General features: G+C 45.6%; 1 protein-coding gene across 4 annotated transcripts in view; it reads left to right on the plus strand.

Moving 5' to 3' along the window:
- Positions 1 to 21695, plus strand: part of LOC115085495 (carbonic anhydrase 13-like) — a 46361-nt gene extending 24666 nt beyond the window's left edge. Inside the window, exons 3-7 of one of the 4 annotated variants that reach the window (XM_029591591.1) lie at positions 770 to 888; positions 2510 to 2605; positions 3186 to 3248; positions 4139 to 4294; positions 7076 to 7191. In XM_029591591.1, coding sequence (XP_029447451.1) covers positions 770 to 888; positions 2510 to 2605; positions 3186 to 3248; positions 4139 to 4294; positions 7076 to 7120 — 479 coding nt within the window. In that variant the 3' untranslated portion in view covers positions 7121 to 7191. Of the gene's footprint in view, positions 1 to 769; positions 889 to 2509; positions 2606 to 3185; positions 3249 to 4138; positions 4295 to 7075; positions 7192 to 18307 lie in introns of those variants that run through there. The other 3 variants (XM_029591589.1, XM_029591590.1, XM_029591592.1) reach the window with 3 other exon arrangements.
- Positions 21696 to 22802: the final 1107 nt, after the last annotated feature.

Raw genomic sequence — 22802 nt, forward strand, 5'->3', positions numbered from 1 at the left:
GGGGAATATGATAGAGGTGTTTAAATCATGAGAGGTCTAGAATGGGTAAATATGAATCAGTTATTTACTCTTTTGGATAATAGAAGGACTAGGGGGCACTCTATGAAGATAGCATGTAGCACATTTAGGTTCTTTTTCATTCAATGCACAATTAAACTCTGGAATTTATTGCCAGGGGATATGGTGCAGTTATTGTAGCTGGGTTTAAAAAAGGTTTGGATAAGTTCTTGGTAGAAAAATCCATTACCTGCTATTAATCAAGTTGAATTAGAAAATAGCCATTGCTATTACTAGCATCAGTAGCATAGGGTAGACTTAGTTTTTGGGTACTTGCCAGGTACTTATAGCCTGGATTGGCCACTGTTGGAAACAGTGCTTGATGGACCCTTTTTTCTGACCCACTATGCATGTTCTTATGTTAGGAATTGGATCTTAAAATCGATAAGCTCTTTTTAATTTCTTTTCCTTTGTATTTCTGTGGTGTGTTTGTTTTAGAGCTCAGGAAGCACTTAATAAATTCGAGTCATCTGCTAAGCATAAAATTTTATATGTACAATGGAGAAAATTCTGTACACCTAATCCAATGTGGAAAAGTAACCTATACCCAATGGGTCAATGTAAGGATATACACATGTAGGGAAGACAACCTGCACAGTATCATGTTTATGCTGGCTCAGGCAGTGTCAAATAGGGCCCTACATTATTGTAGATATGTAAAAGCTCATGTTATACTTTGAAATTTACAATGTCTGATTTTACTGGCTTACAGCATTGAGAGCCGGACCACTCACAAGCACATATAGGCTGAGACAGTTTCACTTCCACTGGGGCCCCACTGATGATCATGGCTCTGAGCACACTGTGGATGGACAGAAATTTGCAGCAGAAGTAAGGCATTCTACAAAATCTACATTGTGGCAGTGACTGCCAAAACTAAGGAAGCTGCTTACCGGCCAACTTTCTTAAGGCCTGAGCTCCAAGTCTGGACCTGACCCTAGGCTGAGGCCCAGGCATTGGGACCTGGCCTCCAGGCCAGGCCCTATCATTGGCCTGGGTGCTGGCTGAGGTCCCGGAGGTCAGGACCCGGCCTCCAGGCTGAGATGTGGTGTGGGACTTGGACCCGGACCCTGGACTAGGCCAGGGCCCAGGCATTGGCACTCAGCCTCTGGGTCCGGCCCTGGTGTTGAGCCTCAGTCCACACAAGCCCTGACATCAGGACCCAGCCTCTGGTCTGGGCCGCAGCATCGGGCTTGGGCCTGGGCTCTGGCTTAGGCCAAGGCCCTGGGGTTAAAACCTGGCATCTGGGTCAGGCCCCGAATTGGGTCTGGGTCCAGGCTGAGGGCCCAGGTGCTGGGATCCAGCCTCCAGTCAGGCACCAGCATTGGGTCTGGGTCCAGGCTGAGGCCCATGGTGCTGGGATCCAGCCTCCAGGTCAGGCACCAGGCATTGGGTCTGGGTCCAGGCCGAGGCCCAGGTGCTGGGATCCAGCTCCAGGTCAGGCCCCAGCATTGGGTCTGGGTCCAGGCTGAGGCCCAGGTGCTGGGATCCAGCCTCCAGGTCAGGCACCAGCATTGGGTCTGGGTCCAGGCCGAGGCCCAGGTGCTGGGATCCAGCCTCCAGGTCAGGCACCAGCATTGGGTCTGGGTCCAGGCCGAGGCCCAGGTGCTGGGATTCCAGCCTCCAGTGTCAGGCCCCAGCATTGGGTCTGGGTCCAGGCCGAGGCCCAGGTGCTGGGATCCAGCCTCCAGGTCAGGCACCAAGCATTGGGGTCTGGGTCCAGGCTGAGGCCCAGGTGCTGGGATCCAGCCTCCAGGTCAGGGCACCAGCATTGGGTCTGGGTCCAGGCCAAGGCCCCAGCATCAAGACATGTCCTCTGGGCTGGGCCATGGAGTCAGGGACCCTGGCTTAGCCAAGGTCCAGGCATTGGGACCTGGCCTCCAGGTCAAGCCTTGGCGTCAGGCGTGGTCTCCGGCTGGTGCCTTAGCCTGGCCTCCGGCTGAGGCTAAGTCACCAGCAACCAGTTTAGGCTCTGGCATTGGGCCTAGGCTGAAGCATCAGGACCAAGCCTCCAAGCCTCAGCCTTGCTTAGAGCCTAGGCCAAGGATGCATTGACCTACTGTGCCTTTGGCCTATGCAAGGCCAAAGCTTCGGCTTGGGCCTAGGCCTCACCAGTGAATCCCCACTGGACTGGATAAGTGGGAGCTGAGTGGGATCCTGGCCCTGGCATTTTTCTGGGTGGAACAGATGGGTGGTGGGGTCAGGAGGCCCTGTTTTTTTTTTTTATGTGATTCTTTTTTTTTAAACAAACAAATCAAACATTTCATGAATCAAAATTTGTGGGGGAAAAAACTCCCAAAACGAACTGAAAAATGAAACAAATTTACCCCTGCACGTCCCTATTTGTAAAACACTGTATGTAACCCGAAAGTACAGAAATCTTTGACTGGTATTCTATAAATTGTATATATAATCCCTAAATTATAGTAATTATGCTTTTGTTCCCTTGCAGTTGCATGTGGTTCACTGGAATGCAGGGAAATATCCCAGTTTTGTTGATGCTGCTCAGCAGCCAGATGGATTAGCAGTAGTGGGTGTGCTTGTGAAGGTGAGATTAGGAAATTTGATTGCTTTATTTTATTTCCAATGCAGGTCCTGGGAGACATGATGCAGACGCCAAATAAATTCATTTACTCTAGAATTTATTGTATTTTTGTGCAAACTTCTGATCTTCCCATGTACTTTGAACAGAAGTTTCTCTGCTTGTTGTGTAGCCTTTTCCTATAAGAGGTCCTGCTGAAAAAGCCAACTGAGAAGTGTGCAGAAAAGGTAAAAAGAAAAAGAAAGAAAATCGAAGCAGAAGACCCAAAGAGCTGGACTTTTTAACCCCTCTTCCCTCACACCATTCCATTAATTTTTTAAAAAAAACATCTTAAGAATAAAGCAAAAGACAGCAGCCCAAGTTCAGAATCCATCCCCTGAAACCTGAGTTAAAGAGGACAATTTGTGAGTTAGATGAGAATTCCTTTGCAATTACTGGGACATTGGCTCCTGTGTTCTTTTCATTTATTCACTATCAGTAATCTGGATCTAATGTTCATGGGAAAAGCAGACACTGATACTGTACATATAATCTTCTCCATCAAAAAAATGAAGTTGACACATGACCATGTCTACTCACATTACAGGTTGGTGAACATAACCCACAGCTTCAGAAAGTTATTCGTGCTCTGGATGCCATTAAAACAAAGGTAAAGAGAGAGAGAGAGAGAGAGAGAGAGAGGAGAAACACATGAAGCTGAGCATCAGTTCTGCTGTCCATTCCTCCCAAGCATCATGATCGCAATCCTTTAATTAATGAATTCTGAGAAACAGGATTACAGCCAATTAGGGCAGTTTAAGGGAATTTCTGAGTTGGAGGTGAGCCAGCGCATTGTAACTGCTGGGGGTGGAAAATGGCAGGAAAAAGGGGTACGGTATATTTCCCAAGACACTTTAGCACTTGACAATGTCCATTATTAGCAGTAGCGTGATGGATCTTGGCCTTCCAGAAGTCCTGGTTTGGGAAATCCTGAACTTATAAAGCCAGGCATTGGTTAATACTTGAACTGGGGTCCACAGGGAAGATCTGGCCCTGTGGCCTGCAGATGACAATGGCAAACCTCTGCAGTATTCTGCCGAGAAAAAGGTCCCAGACACCACGGTGGGGCTGTGATTACCTAACCCCTAACACCCAGCCATGATTAGGAACAGAATAGGAATATATTTGTTATGGGATCTCTTTTGCCTTTTCTTCACTGTTTTCTTTTTTGTCTTGTAGATGGTTGTTTCCCCCCCCTTTGAGACAGCGCTGTGGCAAAACATGGCTCGTGTCTGGGTTGGGAACTTCAGCTAGCAACCTTTTAGAACTTGACTTTCATTTAATATGTGATCATATCTCTGGTACAAATTAAAATATAAACCTTCTATTAGACTTTCACAGTGATATGTTTCATCTGTGATACCCTTACTTTTTCTGATTTATTCTAATTGGGGTCTTCATCTCTGCTCCCGCCTATTATTGCTGTATTTTTTTTTAAAGACATATTCTGTTTGGCTTTAGGAAGGTTATTAATTTATAAAACATTCTTTTTGTTTTCAGGGCTCACAAGCTACCTTCACAAATTTCGACCCCTCCTCTCTGTTTCCTCCATCACTGGATTACTGGACTTACCTCGGCTCTCTTACTGTTCCACCTCTTCTAGAAAGCGTCATCTGGATTGTCCTCAGGTGGCCTATAACTGCCAGCTCTGAACAGGTACAGAGTAGGAAGGCAAAAAGAAATTGTGTTTTCACCTTTCACATCCTTTTATCTGCTCAAAACTGAACTGTGCATGGAATGCGGGCTGATCAGTTATATGTAGATCTGTAATTATTTCTGTACATGACTGCTCTCTGAGCAGTGGACTCCAACTGCTTTCATGAGCCCTGGGGAGCAGAAAAGCATCTGCTCTCTTCAAAGTTGGCTTTGACCAGCAATTTACAAATCATGCTAAATGTATAATACCATACAGCTGTGTCCATATACACAATATGCCAGGATGTGTGGGAAAATACCTAACATGGAAATCAATGTAGTAGTCTGAGAAAAACTATGCAAATGCTGCTTTATGCACAAAAATAGCAAATAGCATGCGTGATTTGCAAAAGCACCCACTAATTGCAGTTAATGGCATTTGCAAAGTTTTTCTACTTTGTAAAGAGGAACATTTTGCACGTAGTTCTATGCATGAAAAAATGTATCAAGATTAATAGTCATATAAAGCAGCACATTAACTATTTTGGCATAACAAAACTATGTGCAAAGTTTGCATCACCATCTTGATTTTGCAAAAAAAAACAAAAAAAAACAACCTACAATTCAAAGAAGAATAGTTATTTATTTAGTTTTTTAAAAGAAAAATAATCTACTTTATTATAATAGCCACCTTATTAAAGTGTACAAATACAATTCTTAAATGATGTATTTAAAGGGATATTCGTACATGAACAAACTGGATCACTGAATTGCACTTTGCCTTTGTTTGAGACAAATGATTTATGCTATGGGCCCCGGAGTGTGGGAAACCCACCTGGAGAGTGGCACGGGACTGCAGGGCAGGACTTGGGACAAGACAAGGGCCGGTCTTCTGCCTAGCCAGCCCCCTCCCCCATAGGTTGAGCCCTTGGATTCTGGGAGCCAGTGGGTCTCTGCAGCGGCAGTATATCTTAGTGGTGAGTCCACACAGGTAGGAACATGAGTAGGCAGGGCAAGGCTAGACAGGCAAGGCCAGGCAGGCAAAGCTTGGACAAGGCAGGGTTGGCAGGTAAGACAAAGCAGGTAGGCTTGGCAGGCAGGACAAGGAAGGCAGGCAGGACAAGGCAAGGCTGGATACTAAGCAGGACCTGGAACTAGACAAGACACAGTTAAGGTGAGGCAAGGACAGGATTCTAGTACAGGCAGGACAGGATACTGGAACAGACAGGGCAAGACCAACAAGACAGACTAGGGCAGGACTTAGACAAGGCAGGCAATGGAAACACAGAACAAAGAATACAGAAGTCCAAAGGCAGCACAGCTTGGAACACACAGAATAGGCCTGAAGGCCCCAAGGCAGGATACAAGAGAGAATAAGCCAGAGGCCTCAAGACAGGGAACAAGGCAAGATAGATCCGAGGGCCTCAAGGCAAGGCAAGAAACTAGAAGGCCGAAGGCCACAAGCAACAGGGCAAGAAGGCCTGAAGGCCATAAGGAAAAACTAGAAAGCCCTTAGGTCACAAAGCAAGGCAAGGCAAAGCTCTAGAAGGCCGTAGGCCACAAGGCAAGGCAAGAACAAGGGTCAGGTCAAGGAGCCAGAAGTGACATCATGAAAAGAAAAGGAGAAACATGCAAGGCGGGGTTACATAGGGCTGGGACTGGGCATGGCAAGGGCAGCGAAGAGGATCTTGACAAGACTAGAGATGAGGTATCCCGAGAGCCTTTGCTGGTGAGGAGGTATCATGAAGGTGGAATAAGGCTGTGTAGTGGATGAAATCCAAACAATTTATAGTGGTGAGCAAACTAAAGCACAGTGCAAATCACTGAGCCAATTTATTCATGTATGAATGTCTGTTTCAATACATACTTTACAAATTATATTTGCATGATTAAATAAGGTGGCTATTATAATAAGGTAGATTCTTTTTCTCTTTGAGTTTTGTATTTTATTCACCCTTTTGATGGATTTGCTATTATACTGTGGGGGTTTTTTTTTGCCAAATTTCCTGTAGCAAAACTTTACACAATATTTTTCTAACAGGCTTATTTGTAGGGGTAGAAAAATATCACATGAAAACCAATAGTGTGTTTACAAAAAGGCACACTTTAGTACATGATAATCTAGGTTCATGAAGTCTTGATGTTCGCTGTAGAAGCCGCTAGTGGGAATACCTCCTTTCCTGGGAGGGTTACGGCACTGAAGAAAATTTGTGGGAGCCAGCTCGTAACATCCTGGATAAAACCCTCCTCCTGCAATTTCATCGTGCCCATCCGGGCAAACCCAGACCTCCAAGGGGGGGGGGGGGGGGTAAAGGGCGGGTACTGATACGCGTACCGGCTGTGGCAGAGCCGCGGCTCGGCCCCTCACCTCTCTCAAGTGAATCCAGTGCTTGGTCTTTTGTCCCTGGCGGCGGTACGCCGCCGGCTCCATCCTCGGGCCGCCCCTGGTGCCTCCAGCTCAGCTACAGGTCCTTATGCTCTGCGTTGGGCCTCTTCGCGTGGCACATGGAGAGATGCAGCCACTCAGCGCCGCACCCTTCCCTAGGCACGAACGTGCATCACTGTGTTTTAAGTAGGACCCGCGGTGGGAACCGAGCCGCGGCCTCGGATGATGACATCAGCGGAGCTCCGGTACTTAAGCCCAGACTCCACTCCCTAGGATTGCCTTTGTAACAGGTCTCCACGCTGGTCGTGTACTCATTGCCTCCTGGTGATTCTCCTTTGTTCCTGGTTCCTGATCCTTGTTGACTCCTGTTTCCATTTTCCTCGTTCCTGTGTTCCTGATCCTCAACCTATCCTTAGATTGCTTCCTCGGACCTTGATTTCTGCTTGATTTCATGCCGTTGACTCTCTCCAAGCCTGGACCTCTGCTTTGCCTGACGACGCCGTTGACTCTCTCCAAGCCCGGACCTCTGCTTTGCCTGACCATGCCGTTGACTCTCTCCAAGCCCGGACCTCTGCTTTGCCTGACTACTCCGTTGCCTCTCTCCAGACCCAGACCTCTGCATTGCCTGACTACTCCGTTGCCTCTCTCCAGACCCAGACTTCTGCATTGCCTGATTACTCCGTTGCCTCTCTCCAGACCCAGACCTCTGCATTGCCTGACTACGTTGCCTCTCTCCAGACCCAGACCTCTGCATTGCTTAACTACTCTGTTGCCTCTCTCCAGACCCAGACCTCTACATTGCTTGGCTACATTCTTGACTCTCTCCTCATCCAGACCTCAGCCTTGCTTGCCACTGCTTCCAGATTGCCGCCGGCCTGACTCCAGCTTGCCCTATGATGCCTCTTCAGTCTACGTCCTAGACTTGGCCTATTCAGGCTTCGGCCTGTTCTTGCTCTTGCTCTGGGACTCTGCCTCATCCAGTACCGACTTCTTCCTCCTCTGTTGCTGCCTCTGATCCTTGATCCTTCCTTGATCCTTCCATCGACGACGACATACGGAGGCCCACATAAGTCCAGCTGGCCCCGGCACCCAAAGGCTCAAACCGCAGGGAACGAGGGCTCGTATTGGTGAAGCGCCAGCTGGCCTCCGTCCTTCAGCCCACTCCACCTGCCAACGGTGGGGACCTGTAGGATCCTTCCTACGGGTTGTGTCAACCCCACCTCGGCCCAAGGGTCCATCTCCGGCGCAACAACTTCACCATGGACTTATATACTTAAAGTTGAAATTTTGAACATTTACCACCACTAATTGGCTAAATACAACCATCTAGTTTCACTAAGCAGATATATTTATCCTCTCATAGGGACGATAAGTTTGAAATAGGCGCACGGGTGCATGTGCATGCGCGTATGGCAGCTCATGCCAAAGGACACAACCATATTATAGCATACACATGTCTATGTGTGTGTGGTACAAAATAGGCTGTACATGTGTACATATGCACACAATTTTATATGGACTTGCGCTCCTTGTGACCTTGGGCAAGTCACTTTACCCTCCTTTGCCTCAGGTACAAAACTTATTGTAAGCCCTCTGGGCATAGAGAAATACCTACAGTACCTGAATGTAAACCAATGTGATATCTCAGATCGAATGTCGGTATATAAAAATAATAAATAAATAAAATAAATTAAATGTGCACCTAATGCTACCTCTACCGTGTAAGTGGGGGAATTTTAGTAGATACGCGTGCCAATGGAATTATCAGTTCCCCAGTTTGTTCCCAGTTTCCCAGGTAAAGGATAGGACTTCCTAACCACCCTAGTTAATTAGCCTCCCTTTTACCCTGTTAGCCCCGACCCTTAAAACTCCACTGATTGGCCTATGTTTTTTGTTTTAGGACTTACACACCATCCATAGCAGAAGCAAAGTTCTGCGTTTGGGATCCTGGTGCTCGCTTGTGTGCATAAGTATTTACACGCTGGTTTCATTCATAAATCCTGGAATACCCATGCTCTGCCCAAACCATATCCATTCCCCGCCCCTTTTCCGTAAAAAGAATTTTGTGTGCATACTTGGAGATGCACGTGTACACGGGCACTTATTAAAATTCGCACGGTGCGCGCCGGCCCGACTTCTGCGCATATCTCCTGGCTTTGGCACTGGTAGGGCTTTTAAAATTCACCCAAAAATGGGCATTTCTGGAGGCATGGTTGGGTCAGAACTGGGCCGTTCTGAGAGGCATGTTTAAGTTTGGGGAGGAAAATAGTGTGCGTGCTTGTGAAAATGTCACGTGCGTGCACTTTTTTACCTCAACTGCCTACACAAAAGAGCAAATGCAAAGTACATGAGTGTTTTAGCATGTGTACTTTACATTCAGTTTCAAAGAGAATATAATAATGTGCTTTGGAAATTATCTTCCATATTATATAGTATTCTTTTGTCCTTGAAAATGTCTTGTGCTTCTAAAGTATGACACCATCTACTGTGTATCTATTTCTACCTCTATAAACCCTCCCCCCTCCCCTGGACAAAATGTATAGCCATAGAAAGAGGCGGGACTGGAGGCATTCCAGGGGCACAGTAAACTTTAGCTGGTCAGCACTGATATTCAACCTGGTCCGGATAAAATGTATGTGCATTAGTCTGGTCAGAGAGAAAAGCCCTCTTAAAGTTAGCTGGATACAATTACTTTGGATATATTCAGTGGCAGACCTATTTAGATAAGCTTCGCTGAATTTTCAGATCTCATGCTCAGCATGTTATTTTTGCCATTTCTCAACGGAATAAAGGGTTGACATTTGGCACACATACTGAAGATTGTGTAGCCCCTCTTCTAGGTGTAAACTCAGTATCAGGGCTTAGTCCATGCACAAACCTCCCAAACCCTGGAATGGATTTTTCAAATTCAGGGAGGGGAGGATAGACCTCCAAGGCCCAGAGTGTAGTGTAAGTCTCTTGGATGAGTGCACCAGGGAGGCCTAAGGGAGAATGGGCTTTTCTGGGAATATCCATAGAAGCTCACCCAAGAGGTGAGAAGATCTGCAATTCCCAAAAGGTCCTGGGAGGGATCAGGGTGGAAGGGTAGTTGTCCCATAGAGCTTGCCTTTGTGGGAAGTAGTGTATGATAAAGACTGAGATCTGTTTTTTGTATTTTGGACTGTGCTGGCTGCAGTGCATCACAATCTGGTGTACTGTGTTTTGGACTTTGTTTTCCTGCCACCAGTTTGCTGTAAAAACTTTTATTTGAACAGCAGAATTGGAGTGGATAGGTGGGATTTTTGGTGCGACTGGTGTACAAAAGAGCCCCAGAGAGAGACAAAACCCAAAGGGCCTTGAAAACAATCTTCTCCCCACTGTATGGGAACCCCAGGCAGCCATAGGGCCTTGTGTGTTCTGTGGGCTTCCACAGGTGCCCCCATGCCCAAGAGCTGACCAGGACAGGGGCTACAATTAGTTGAACACCTATCACCTTTTAGCTGACGTGAAACAAAATATTGCTAATCATTGGAACATCAATTGTACTGACTCTAGATTTATGGTTTCAAAATATTTAGAACAGTTATACAAAGGAAAAATTCAAAACAATTACCCAAATGTCTTTAGGGTAAGGAAGCCTTTTACAGATATAATCCAAGGGAGGTATGTAAACCTAGGTGGTTGTGATCCGCGCTCTCTGGATATTTAAGTTGTATATTGTAGTGTCATTTTTTTATTGACATTTTGTAAAGATCATTGAAGATATTTATTTTCAAATAATTGGCTGGATCTGGGAGGACGTAATTTGGAAATATTATTGCAGTTTTATTATACTTCTGTTTGCAACTACATATGGTTTATTATTATAACGAATATCTTGCTCTTTTGGGCTTCTAGCTCAAGCAGTCCCAGGGCTGGGATTTGGCACCACGAGCCTGCATTCACAGCTATCTGGGGATTTTCCCCTTATTTTTATCCCCTACCTCCAATATACCTAGACTGGCCCTCGCAGTAATGGTCCTGGGTCAGATGCCATGCACAGGGCTTTTTCTGAAACCTTGCAAACATGAGCCCGGAATCTGGCCACTAGGTGTCACCCTTAGATAATGTCCAACAATAAAAGTGTCCAAACAATTGTAGACTGAGCACAAACTCAATATATAAATAAATACAGTCCTACATTATATTTGGATCATCATAATAAGCATTAGCAGTTTAAACCTTCTTTGCTTTATCTTTAATCATCGGTCCAATACCAGTTCAAGTCTTTTTTTTCCTTTTTTATGTAACCCTTTTTTTGGGGACTAGTGCTGATTCCAAAGGGCTATAAAAGAATATCTTTATATGAGCTAGCTCTTCTGTCTTTTCCTTTTTTCTCCCGGGGTGGGGATTCTTTCTGTGGGGTTGAAGGATAACCGTCGTGGCCCAGGCAGGGGAAACCTTGTATGTGTGTGAGTGTGTTACTCTAGCTCTTTGGGAAAGGTAACTGGACAGAACAGGCAGGACTCGCCGGATGGGGATTCAAAATAATGTTTACTGATACTGATTGGAGGAAAATCAATAAAGTGTATAAATACAATATTCAAATACATCCAGATTCCTTGCCTTTGATGCAATACAAGTTTAAATTATGTATCCTTCTATGAAGTGCCCCTTTTTACAGAAACTTGTAATCCATCCATGGTGTGGAATGAATGTCTGTCCCAAGGAGCTGGAGTGTCCTAACCAGGGTGGATGTCCCTTTTCCCAGCAGCACCTGACTCCAGAAGATCACTCCCGATCTTCACCTGCCTGTGTCCCATGTCCCAGGATGGAAACTCCGGTTGGGGTCTCCTGATGGGTTTTTTTTTCTCCAAACTCCTCTTTGAAAAATAGCTCTCTCACTTGGAAAAGAACGGGGAGGCAGCAAAAACACCTCCCTTCCCACAGGATAGCAAACAAATTCCACAAAGGGTTTCACCAGCTGGGCACTGGGTCAAAGTAACCCCCTTCCTGCACCCTCTGGAAAGGGGATGACAGCCTCCCAGAAGGTGCAGGTCAAACCAGCCCAAATCCTCGCTTTCAGCCTAGGAAAAATGACAAAACTCATTCTGTTTTCCTCTCTTTCCCTCCAGCCTATCACCAAGAACTGGCAGCACAGGGTCTCTCCCTTCTTTTGCCAAGCTGAGGGCTTTCCCAACCCAAACAGCCTGACCCTGAAAAGCCAACCGTCAACAGCTATCCCCACACAATCAAACCTATTTCTCCAGCTCATACTATTTCAACCTTCCTCAGACTCTACCCAGCTATTTAGCCCTCCCAAAAAACTCCTCTACCCCGCCCTGCAAGAAATGGCACAGATGCCCATGTGAGGCTCAGGCTGATTCCTCTAGAACTCCCCTACCCCAGTTCCTCCTGCATCATATGGGTGCAGGAGCTTTATCAATCCAATTTACCTTCCATCGGGGAGAGCCAAACCTCTCTGACCACTCTTACCTACACTAACCTGACGAGCAGGGGCAGGAACTTTTCAGACCAGTGACTTTAAACTATAGGGCTCCTACACGATTAAAGGGTCCCCTTAAGAATTTGTTAGGTAGGACATTTTTTAAATGGGGGTAGAAGAGGATGGCTTTGGGGGTAGAGGTGAAAGAGTCCAAGGGAAATGGCAGTGACTAGGTGGTTGTCAGAATGAGGAAACGGTAGCAAAGAAATGAGGAGAAGTTATGGTGCAGGCTTGCATTGCCATCTGTTAGCTATTTAGCTCAAGCCTGTGGAGGCTTACCCAGCTGTATTCAATTAGAAGTCTTTTTAACTTGTTTGCAGAAGATTAAATGGGTATCCTACTGTTCAGACCCAGAGAAGAGCAAGGATGTGAATCTGAACTTTTCCTCTTCTGCTAACTTGCCATGATTTTAGGAAAACCACTCTATCTCTGAACTGAGGAATAATAATAATTTTGTCCCCTCTCTCATGCTCCCTTTTGAAGTTTTCATGCAGTCGGAGTGTCAGGAACGTGCTGCTAGCCATCGATCCTATAGGTGACTATGTTTATGTAGGGCTGCTTAGGCCCTACTATGGGATAATAGTGTACAGTGCATATCAGCGAGAATGTCCCATGCAGTCCAGAGGGGGTGGTTGTGTTTTGGTGAATGACAGGATGATTCTTCCTACCCTTCCCCCCCTGTTCCTCCCCGAGGAGGTCTATTAGGGCGGAATTGGAGTTGGTGTGACGAGGGAGTTGTGAGTGGGAGCCTGGGAGGAGTTGTGCTGAGAGAGAGAGAAGCTCTTTGATGAAGCTGAGAGAAAGGAAGTAGCAACAAGGTAAAGTTGTCCTAGCCTGCCTTTCCCATGCCTGGAAAGGAGAGAACCCTTCTGTTGAGAGTCAAGAGGTTGTATCAGGAATGTCTTTCCATCAGCAAAAAAAGGGGGATGATTTTCTGTGGGCCAGCCTATTGAGCATGAGTACTGAGAGCAAGTTCAAGAGAAATTCTACAAGTTTTTCCTGTGTGATTCAACAGAAAACTCAACGCACAATAAAGCTCTGGAATTTGTTGCCAGAGGATGTGGTTAGTGCAGTTAGTGTAGCTGGGTTCAGAAAAGGTTTGGATAAGTTCTTGGAGGAGAAGTCCATTAACAGCTATTAATCAATTTTACTTAGGGAATAGCCACTGCTATTAATTGCATCAGTAGCATGGGATCTTCTTAGTGTTTGGGTAATTGCCAGGTTCTTGTGGCCTGGTTTGGCCTCTGTTGGAAACAGGATGCTGGGCTTGATGGACCCTTGGTCTGACCCAGCATGGCAATTTTTTATGTTCTTATGTTCATAAACCTGTGGGACAAGATGCAGGGTGACAATGCTTAAAGAGCCTTATGTTGCTTAAGACTGTGATTGAGGAAGCAATTTCATGAAGATTTTTAAATATCTGTACTTTATTTCTGGACTGTTTGTACTTTGTACATATTTATTTAGTTTGTTTTTATTTATTTTAAATATTTATATGCCACCAAAAGCTGAGAGTGGCTTACAACATAACAATCACAAAGTAAAAGCAAAACAAACGAACAGATATAGTCAAAGTCAGGCGTCAATGGAAACAAGTCTCCATAATTTCAAATGATATAGCACCTGTCAATGAAGTACACAAATGACAAAAAACTCAAACGACAGGGTCAACATGTCCCAGGATTTTAAATAGAACAATTACTGCCAGGGGAGGCCAAACAAAATAGAAAAGTTTTCAGCTGCTTTTTAAATGATTTTACACAAGTTGTTAATCGCAGCTCAGATGGCCAAGTGTTCCACAACTCAGGGGTGGAAACAGAAAAAGATCGCTCCCGAGTCTGCACCAGGTGCGCATTGCGTCATGAAGGAACCTCAAGGAGTCCTCGCCGTGAAGATCTCAACGAACTGGACAGATTGCGTACATGAAGCAAAGCACTGAGCCACTGTAAATTCTCTGAGCTAGCCATTATTAATGCCAAGGAGGCTACCTTATACCTGACTCTCATTTCGACAGGTAGCCAAAGTAGATCGTACAGAGTAGATGAGATATGAGCACACTTACTGAGGCCAGAAATAAGACAGGCAGCAGAGGTCTGGAGCAACTTTAGGGCACGCAGTGCCTAAGCAGGTAAACCAATAAACAGGACAGTGCAGTAGTACAGAGCATGAAGGACCATCGCTTGTATCACTGACCTAAAGTCCTTTTTTCAGAAAATCTTCTTCAAAGGTCTTAAGAGCCAAAGGTTAGAACAGCCGGATTTGAGGACTGCAACAATCTGAAACAAGTTGCTGAAACTGGACTATATTTTGAGTGTACATTTCTGTTTGGCGCACAACTTTGTGTGGACTGTGGTTTGTTTGTTTTTTTGGTGGTAACTTCCTCTCAGCGGCCTTGCAGGAGTGCCCTGCCCCATTCCATGGACCCCCAGAACTTTTTCACCATCTTTGCTGAGCGGTCCAGTGCGCTCCAGGACTGGGAAGGTGACCCCAGTGAAAGGGGGGTTACTCTTACTTATTGGAAGTAGTAAATTGCACAGTGTTTTGGGATCTTTCTTGGATGAAATGCAGGCCGGTGCGGTACCGACGTGCTAAAAATGTGTATCCAACCTGGACGCACGTTTTTTTTAATGCTCTCACAATCACCTCTCCTGGGTGCTTGATGCAATATGAGCCGCCCCGCTAAAAAGGATGTGTTAGGGATAAACTGTGCGTCCCGAGCATGTCCATGGCATCGGGCGCCCAGGAGAAGTGGCTGTGCGCAGATTAGGAAAAAAGGAAGCTCAGTTTCACGAGCGTCTGTTTCTCTAAGCTATGCACAGCCACGGATTAGGAAAATGGATGCTTGTTAATTGAGCATCCATTTTCCTAACCTGACTGCCGACAAGACATTTATTTTTTTTAAGTTACTCCTTTTTTTTGGTTCCTCTGACTTAATATCACCATGATATTAAGTCAGAGGAACTACTGAAAATCAGTATTTTCTGTTTTTCTGTTTTTGGGGCTCCTCAAGAGTTAACGCCAGCTCCAGGGCTGGCGTTAATTTTTGAGGGTAAAAATGTGCGCCTCAGGCACACATTTATTTTTTATATAAGGGGGCAGTAGCTAATGGCATCATCAACATGGAATTTACATGTGAGGAGCTCTATTAGCTATGCGCTGGTTTGGATGGGCATTTTGGACGTGCCGATCTCTTTATTGCATAAGAGGTTATGGGCGCGCGCCCTAAGGGGCGGATTTTCAGAGCCCTGCTCGCCTAAATCCGCCCAAAACCGGGCGGATTTAGGCGAGCAGGGCCCTGCGCGCCGGGAAGCCTATTTTACATAGGCCTCCCGGCGCGCGCAGAGCCCCGGGACTCGCGTACGTCCCGGGGTTCTCGGAGGGGGGCGTGTCGGGGGCGGGGCCGGAGCGCACGGCGTTGCGGGGGCGTGTCGGCAGCGTTTTGGGGGCGGGTACGGGGGCGTGGCTACAGCCCGGGGGCGTGGCCGCGCCCTCCGTACCCGCCCCCAGGTCGCGGCCCGGCGCGCAGGAGGCCCGCTGGCGCGCGGGGATTTACGCCTCCCAGAGGGAGGCGTAAATCCCCCAACAAAGGTAGGATGGGGGTTTAGACAGGGCCGGGCGGGTGGGTTAGGTAGGGGAAGGGAGGGGAAGGTGAGGGGAGGGCAAAGGAAAGTTCCCTTCTAGGCCGCTCCGATTTCGGAGCGGCCTAGGAGGGAACGGGGGTAGGCAGCGCGGCTCGGCGCTCGCAGGCTATACGAAATCGATAGCCTTGCGCGCGCCGATCCAGGATTTTAGCCGATACGCGTGACTACGCGCGTATCTACTAAAATCCAGCGTACTTTTGTTTGCGCCTGGAGCGCAAACAAAAGTAGGCTGTTCGCGCTCGTCTGAAAATCTACCCCATAATGCGCGTTCAGTCGTGGGTTAACCTGTGTGCTAGCCTGCGTGCATGTAACCCCATCCCTGGCTGAGGCTTGCCACCTGAAAGTGCCATAAAAGTTTTGTTTTACTCTTCGGGACTGGAAGCGTCCCAGGCTAGCTTGAACACTGACTCTTATTTCCAGGGCTTGGATCCTTTGTCAAGTAGGGGGGGGGGGGGGGAGATTACTCCAAAGGCCTTGCGTGCTGAGGGTGACCCCTTGTGCCCTTGTTCTGATCCCTGGGAGAGGGGTACTTGCATGTCCCAGTGTGTGCTGGATATGGTAAATAAAGTCATTGGAGCCACTGTGTTAGGGTCCAAATAAAGTCTTTACTGTTGTAAAGGTGTGAAGGATGGCACAGCAAATTAATCCACAGCACCACAAAGTCTTTTACTGTTGCAATCTTTTCCTCAATCTGTGCAGGAAAATCTGACTCCTGAACTTCTCCCCTCCAGTGCTTGGAAAAATAGAGTCCCCCGGGGGGGCAGGGTATCCTGTGGATGGACAGGACACCCCTTTCCAACCGGCAAAGATACAAAATTACTGTCTCTGCACAGAGAGATAAACTCTCTCTTTCCCCCCAGGGTTTTGAAAACATCGGATGGGTGTCTTCAAGGATGTTCTTTGTTTCTGATATAGGTCTTTTATCTCTTCTGTTTTGATCCCTGATGGGAGGGATCCCCTGAAGCAGGCAACTCTGTATGCTTTAGTCAGGAAGGAAGGGCATCCAGAACTTCTAGATCTTGAAATCAAATCCTTTCTAAAAACTGAAGATAACACCGGAGTGTATCCTTGCAGCAGGTCACTGACAGCCTGGTCCTCATGGAGGGTATGGAGAGCAGATCTTCCCTAACCTGCTCAGCTCAGACACAGGGTTCCCTGGGCCCAGGCTCCTACCACTTAAAATACAAATTCAAAAAAGGCACCCAGAGGGAAAATCGGATCCAGCCTGTAAGTGGACTGGAATGGAAAGCCCTCCGACCCTGGTCAGGACCACCAAGCAGGGCTTGCCTGCCTACTCTGACTGGGCCCGGAAAAAACAACTGAATCTAAGCTTCTAATTTCCTCCTGGGGACTGCCTCCTCAAGCTCTAGACAGAGCACAGCTAAATATCCTTACCAGTGGGACGGCCATTCCAGACCCCGTGAAAGGGAGAGGCTGAATCTGAATGGAAACCTCCCCCTTCATTCCATCCTACACTAATCCTGCTGACATCTGCGAATGCGGGACTTACAAGTAGCGTGGCGGTAGTGTCTACTACACAAAGGTTTGCAATCACTGTGAGGTTCACATTCAGAAGAATGTGTCCGGCATTTAAATATATCCTTCCGTACGTTCCCCCCTCCTCACCCCATGCCTGGCTACGTTTTATCTGGATAAATTATTATCCAGCTAAAGCCGAGCTGGATAAAAGTGAGGCGTGCTGGGGTGGAGCAAAGCTCTTCAGATAACTTAGCCAATATTCAGCCACATCTGGCAGCCTCAGAGCAGTCCTAAAGTTATCCAGGTCGCATGTGGCCAGATATCTTGCTTCTTAACTGGCTTTATTAAAAATATACCCAATTAAGTGTTTGCAAAAGAAAACTTAAACAACATCCCCCAGTCCCCCACACCAGGAAACAGTTTAACAATGTGTGGGCGTGATGCCCCTCTCAGCCCACCAAATTAAAAGAAACAAAAAACAGGGAGTGATAGTGACCCAATCTTGATCCCCTCCTATCCCCTCCTCACCCACCCACCCACAAATTCCTTTCAACCATCCCCACCCCCCAGGCACCCCTTCTGATTCTCTGAAATCCCTATCGGGAGCACTGAAATCTCCTACCTTCTTCCAGCATTGGTCTGACAAGAATGTTGGAAGCATTCTTTGCAACCACTTAACTGAATATAGCTGGTTAAGTAGCAAGTTATCTGGCCACAAGCAGCTGGAAAATCTTCAGACCTAACTAGTTATATTCAAACATAACAAGTAAGATTTCAATGTATTCTGGCTAAAGGTTGCTGGATACCTTTAGGGAGAACATTTATCCTGCTAAATATGCTGAACAAGATATCCAATTAATTTTAACCAGATAACTTCTCTGCTCACTGACTTACTGAATATTGGCTTCTGTATTTACAATGGGGCAAACAGCATGCACCATAGCAAATAGCATAGCAAATAGTATTGTGGTGGCAAAAAGGTGATATCTAGCTAGCATTTTTATTATTCAGTTGAACGCTGCATGACCGTTTTATACTGAATTTTATTCTCTTTTTATTGGCAGCTTGCCAAGTTCCGCAGTCTGCTTTCTTCTGCTAAGGGTGAGCCAGCCTGTTTCTTGCTGTCCAACTATCGCCCACCTCAACCTCTGAGAAATCGACTTGTGAGAGCCTCCTTCCATTGAACAAACCACCATCCCCTGCCCCAGCACCAGATTATGTGGGAAAAAAATACAATTCTTTTCTCTTAAGTGAAATTCTGAGGTTGCCTTGGTCATCATGTAATGGAATGTCCAGATTTTATTAGTTGTCTGCTGGTCCCTTTATCATTGATCAGTAGGTAGAAAGAGATATAACAGAAAATCAAAACATAGCAGAAGAAATAATGGCATAGTAAACCATGTGCCCCTAAGATCCATCAGTGTCATAAAAAGGAATTGTAGTCACTGTTAACATTACTGTTAGGCTCTGGGGTTTCTGTGACTTCCAGTTCCTAGTACTGCAGCAGCAGAGTCCTATGGACTGGATATTCACTGACAGTTCCTTAAGTGCAGAAGTTAAAAGCCTGAGACAAAGCTGGTTGGGCCTTTGATTTGGTCCAAAGAAACTGATTGGTATAAGTTAAAATTGTTGGTGAACAGTCAGCCTATCACTACCCAATAAGCAAGTGGCTAGCAAGGACAGCTACAGGAGACAAATAGCTGTACGAATTAGTTTTTGCAGCAAAAACCAATCTAAGCAGAAAAACAGATTGCACGCATCTCACACCAGAATGGCCTTCCCAGCACCCACTTGTTAACAGATCTTTATTTGTATCTCTAAAATGTTGGTGTAAGGGGACTGAGTTTTACTCTACGGTGTTTTAAAAAAGAAAACAGCACAAGTAGGATCTCTCAATGCAAAGGATCATCAGTTGAGACCTTCTTTGTCAATCTTTTCTTGCTTCTGAGTAATTTGTGAATGTTTATATTTATAAACACTTATGTAACTGTGAGAACTATTATAAAACTAATACTATCTCAGTTTAGTAACAATATAGTATAACATATCACAGTTTTATTAATCAGCTTTCCTAATAGAGTGAGTCGGCTTAACCGATTGGTATTAGAACTGGTTTGTCTGCACAATATGATAAAGCATAGCAATTAATCAGAGGCTAAACTGGATTGCTTATCTATAACTTATTAATAGGCTATAGCTGAGCTTTGCTGAAGTGTGCCAATGAATATAATTATCTTCCTTTATGCCAAAGATTTTACTTCCTTTTAAAGACCAAATAGAGCCATTGTGGGCTCTTGATATTTATTAGTACAGCATGTATGTGTGGCCAAAGTGTTTACATATTGTGTAGTGGGTTATAGAGGTAACTTTTTTATACATAGCAAGTCAAGGGGGAATAAATATTGACAGAGTTTTTAAAATACAATTTTAATATACTATAATTGAGGTTCAATTTTTTTTAAAACATTTAACAAAGTGTTACTTTAAGTATTGTAAATACATCAGTCTTTGTTGGGCATACTAAAGCTTGATTTCATGTGAAGATGCCGCATAGCACTGTATAAAGAAACCAACCTGCTGTATCTCTTGCAAGCTAGTTCAGAGCTGAATTGTATTAGCCTGGCAAAAAGGTCTCACCTTGCTTTGTGTGCAGTCAAGAGGACTAGCACGACAGCTGCATTATTTTATTCAACGTGGAAGGTACCTGAAATCCAATCATAAATGTGTAAGGATAGTCTGATCAAAAGGCATTTATTTATTTAAAAATGTATTAACCATCTATCAACAGTTCTAGGCAGTTTCCAAGAAAACATCCACAATTACATAAAAACAATAATAAAAACATAAAACATCATCAACCTTTACACAAATTTAACAATGCAAACCCATTAAGCAATAATATTAAACCATAAAACAATAAAATGATCTCCTGCTTCCCACTAGGGTACAGTATCCACTCATAAAATTTACATTATCTGCCCTTCATAATAGTGCTTCATAATCATACTCACAGCCATTCTATTACGATCACATATTAAAGGCCTGCTGAAAAAAACAGCTTTTATCATCTTTCTGGACTTGAATAACCCAGTATAATCCTTTGCTAGGGTTGTGCTGGTTCCTCTAGGGCCATAAAAGTATTTATAAGTTGAGGCTGCTCTTGCCATCCTTTCCGAATCTCCCTGCGAGTGAGCTCTTTCTGTGGGGGGGAGAGGAAAACTTCTGTGACCCAGGTAATGGAGAGTCTCTTCTACGGTGTGTGTATCTTTCTGGTGTGGAGGTCTCCTCAAGGACGGAGAGGCTGGACTCAGGCTGGGTATTCAAATCATATTTACTGATCATTTCCAAAAGGTCAAACACTGTCCCACAAACATTCAACAACTGAAACTGGACAGTTGAACTATTTACACGGCGTCTCTGCTGGGGAGCTGGTGTCCATCTCTCCAGTTCCTGGGAGGGAGTTTGCTACTGTCTGTTCATCTGGGCAACAGCCCAGTAGAGGGGGAATTCTATGGGGAAACCCCGCACCATGAAAAGATCCTACCTGAGTCCAAAGTTAAGTCTGATGCCCACAGCCTGCGTCCCGATCCCCTTGGGGAGGAGATCCGATTGGGATCAAGGCTCGATGGTATAACCCTGAAGGACCTCTCAGGGAGAGAGGCCCAACTGTTCCAGTTCAGCTTACAGCTCTCTATCTTCTTCACCAGGTTGTGCAGAGGGTGGGAGAAAAACCTCCACACCATCAAAAAGGGGAAAACCCCAAAGGTTTCTGTCCTGAAGGTCTCACGCTGGGTAGTGCTGTCACTGGTTGTACTTCCTCTAAGGGGTAGAGGGGGTTGCTCACAGGTCCCCAGCCCCTGCTCTCAGGATTACAGGGGGTTGCTCTTTTCCCAAGGCACAAGATGTTCTCCAGAATAAGAAAACTTATCAAAAGCTGCAAAAATTTCACTTTTACCATCTTTGTGGACCCTTTCAGGCAGGGAGTGTACTGAGAAGGGATCTCCTCGAAACGCAAGAAAATAATACCAAGCTGGGTTAGTGGACCCAGCTCAGCAAGGAGAAAACAAAAAAGTGCTCCTTACTCCTCAGCCTCTAACTCAAAATGACCACATACTATACTTCTCTAACTCCGCCTTATGCCCCTGCGATAGCCAATCGCAGTCAGCTCAATGGAGAGACTGAAGGAGAATGGAAAATCCCATGCTCTTACTAATCCAGATGGCAATGGACCTAGGGCCATCTAGTGACAAACTGAAGGGTTGGTCACACCAGTTTCAGCTTTCAAACACCCAGGCAGTGCATTCCAGAGTGTTGCTCCCTGCACAGAAAAAAATTGTTCTCTTGACCCGTCTCAGCGAATAACCTGTATACTGTTTGCTGTTTATTTCTACATGCTTAGGGCTGGATTCATCATTCTTCACAGAATGATGAATCCCGCAAAAAGGGGAGCAGGGGGGGGGCGGGCCTGCGAAAGGCCGCTGCCGTTCGCACGATGACGGTGTGATTTCGCCGGCCGCAGCCTTTCATGCAAGTAGCGCCACCATTAAAGGTGGTGCTATTCGCCGCGCTACTGCCAGCAAGATTGTTCCTAACAGTATCACTGGCAGGGGTACCGCAGCTGACTCCTCCCCCTCCCCACCCTGACTCCTCCCCTCCAGCTAATTAACATCCTAATGCACGCAATAAACCTTTAGTAAATAACCCCCTTAGTGAGCTTTGTATTTCATTTGAAACATTCTTTAGCTGAAAATCCAGAGTAGCTGCATGAAAACAATGAGAAATGAGTTTGCTCTAGGTAGTCATGCTAACATTGACATACTGGTCCTTAGGTGGGACTTGTGTGCATGAACCCAGAAGAAATCATAATTTCCAAAGCATTTTTGTGGCATTAATATTAGTTTGATTATGTTGGAATGAATGGCTTTAGTTAGACAATTCTTTATAAGTTAGAATATATTTGTGCATTGGCTCATCACTTGTTTATTTTGGCCAGGCCAATTATCTTCCTCCCAAAAATCATAAATAAAAAATTTGTGTTAATACAGTGGGATAGTCCACAATGGTTGCTCTTGTTGCGTTTTGTAGTGTGTTATAAGTTGTTCCAACTGTTTTTCAGACAGTAGAACAAAGATGCAAATGATATCACTCATGCCTGATTTGTGGCAGATGTTTTTGAGCCTGAAAATATAATGCAAACACATCCATTTGATTGTGTCACCTACCAAATGAAATACACCATGCTATTCTGCCAGCTACAGTTAATCAAACAATGACCAAAGATGACTTTTTAGCGTGTTTTATGATTTAAAGAAAACATGCTTATGTTTTGGGCTTTTCCAACTGATGATCCATCTATTTGTGACACTGACATCACAGACCCATAGTAGCAGCAAGAAGGCAGACAAATCCAGACCATAAGTTATAGTTGAGGAGCACCCAGCAGCCAGAGCAGCAGGGCTGGTGAATGTCCTAGGCCTCACCAGTCAAAGAAGAAGAGCTGTTGACTGTCAAGATAGGAACTAAGGCAGGAAAGTAGGGAGGGAGGGAAAAAGGAGGAAT

Source organism: Rhinatrema bivittatum, chromosome 2, assembly GCF_901001135.1.
Source record: "Rhinatrema bivittatum chromosome 2, aRhiBiv1.1, whole genome shotgun sequence".
NCBI classification, from domain to species: Eukaryota; Metazoa; Chordata; class Amphibia; order Gymnophiona; family Rhinatrematidae; genus Rhinatrema; species Rhinatrema bivittatum.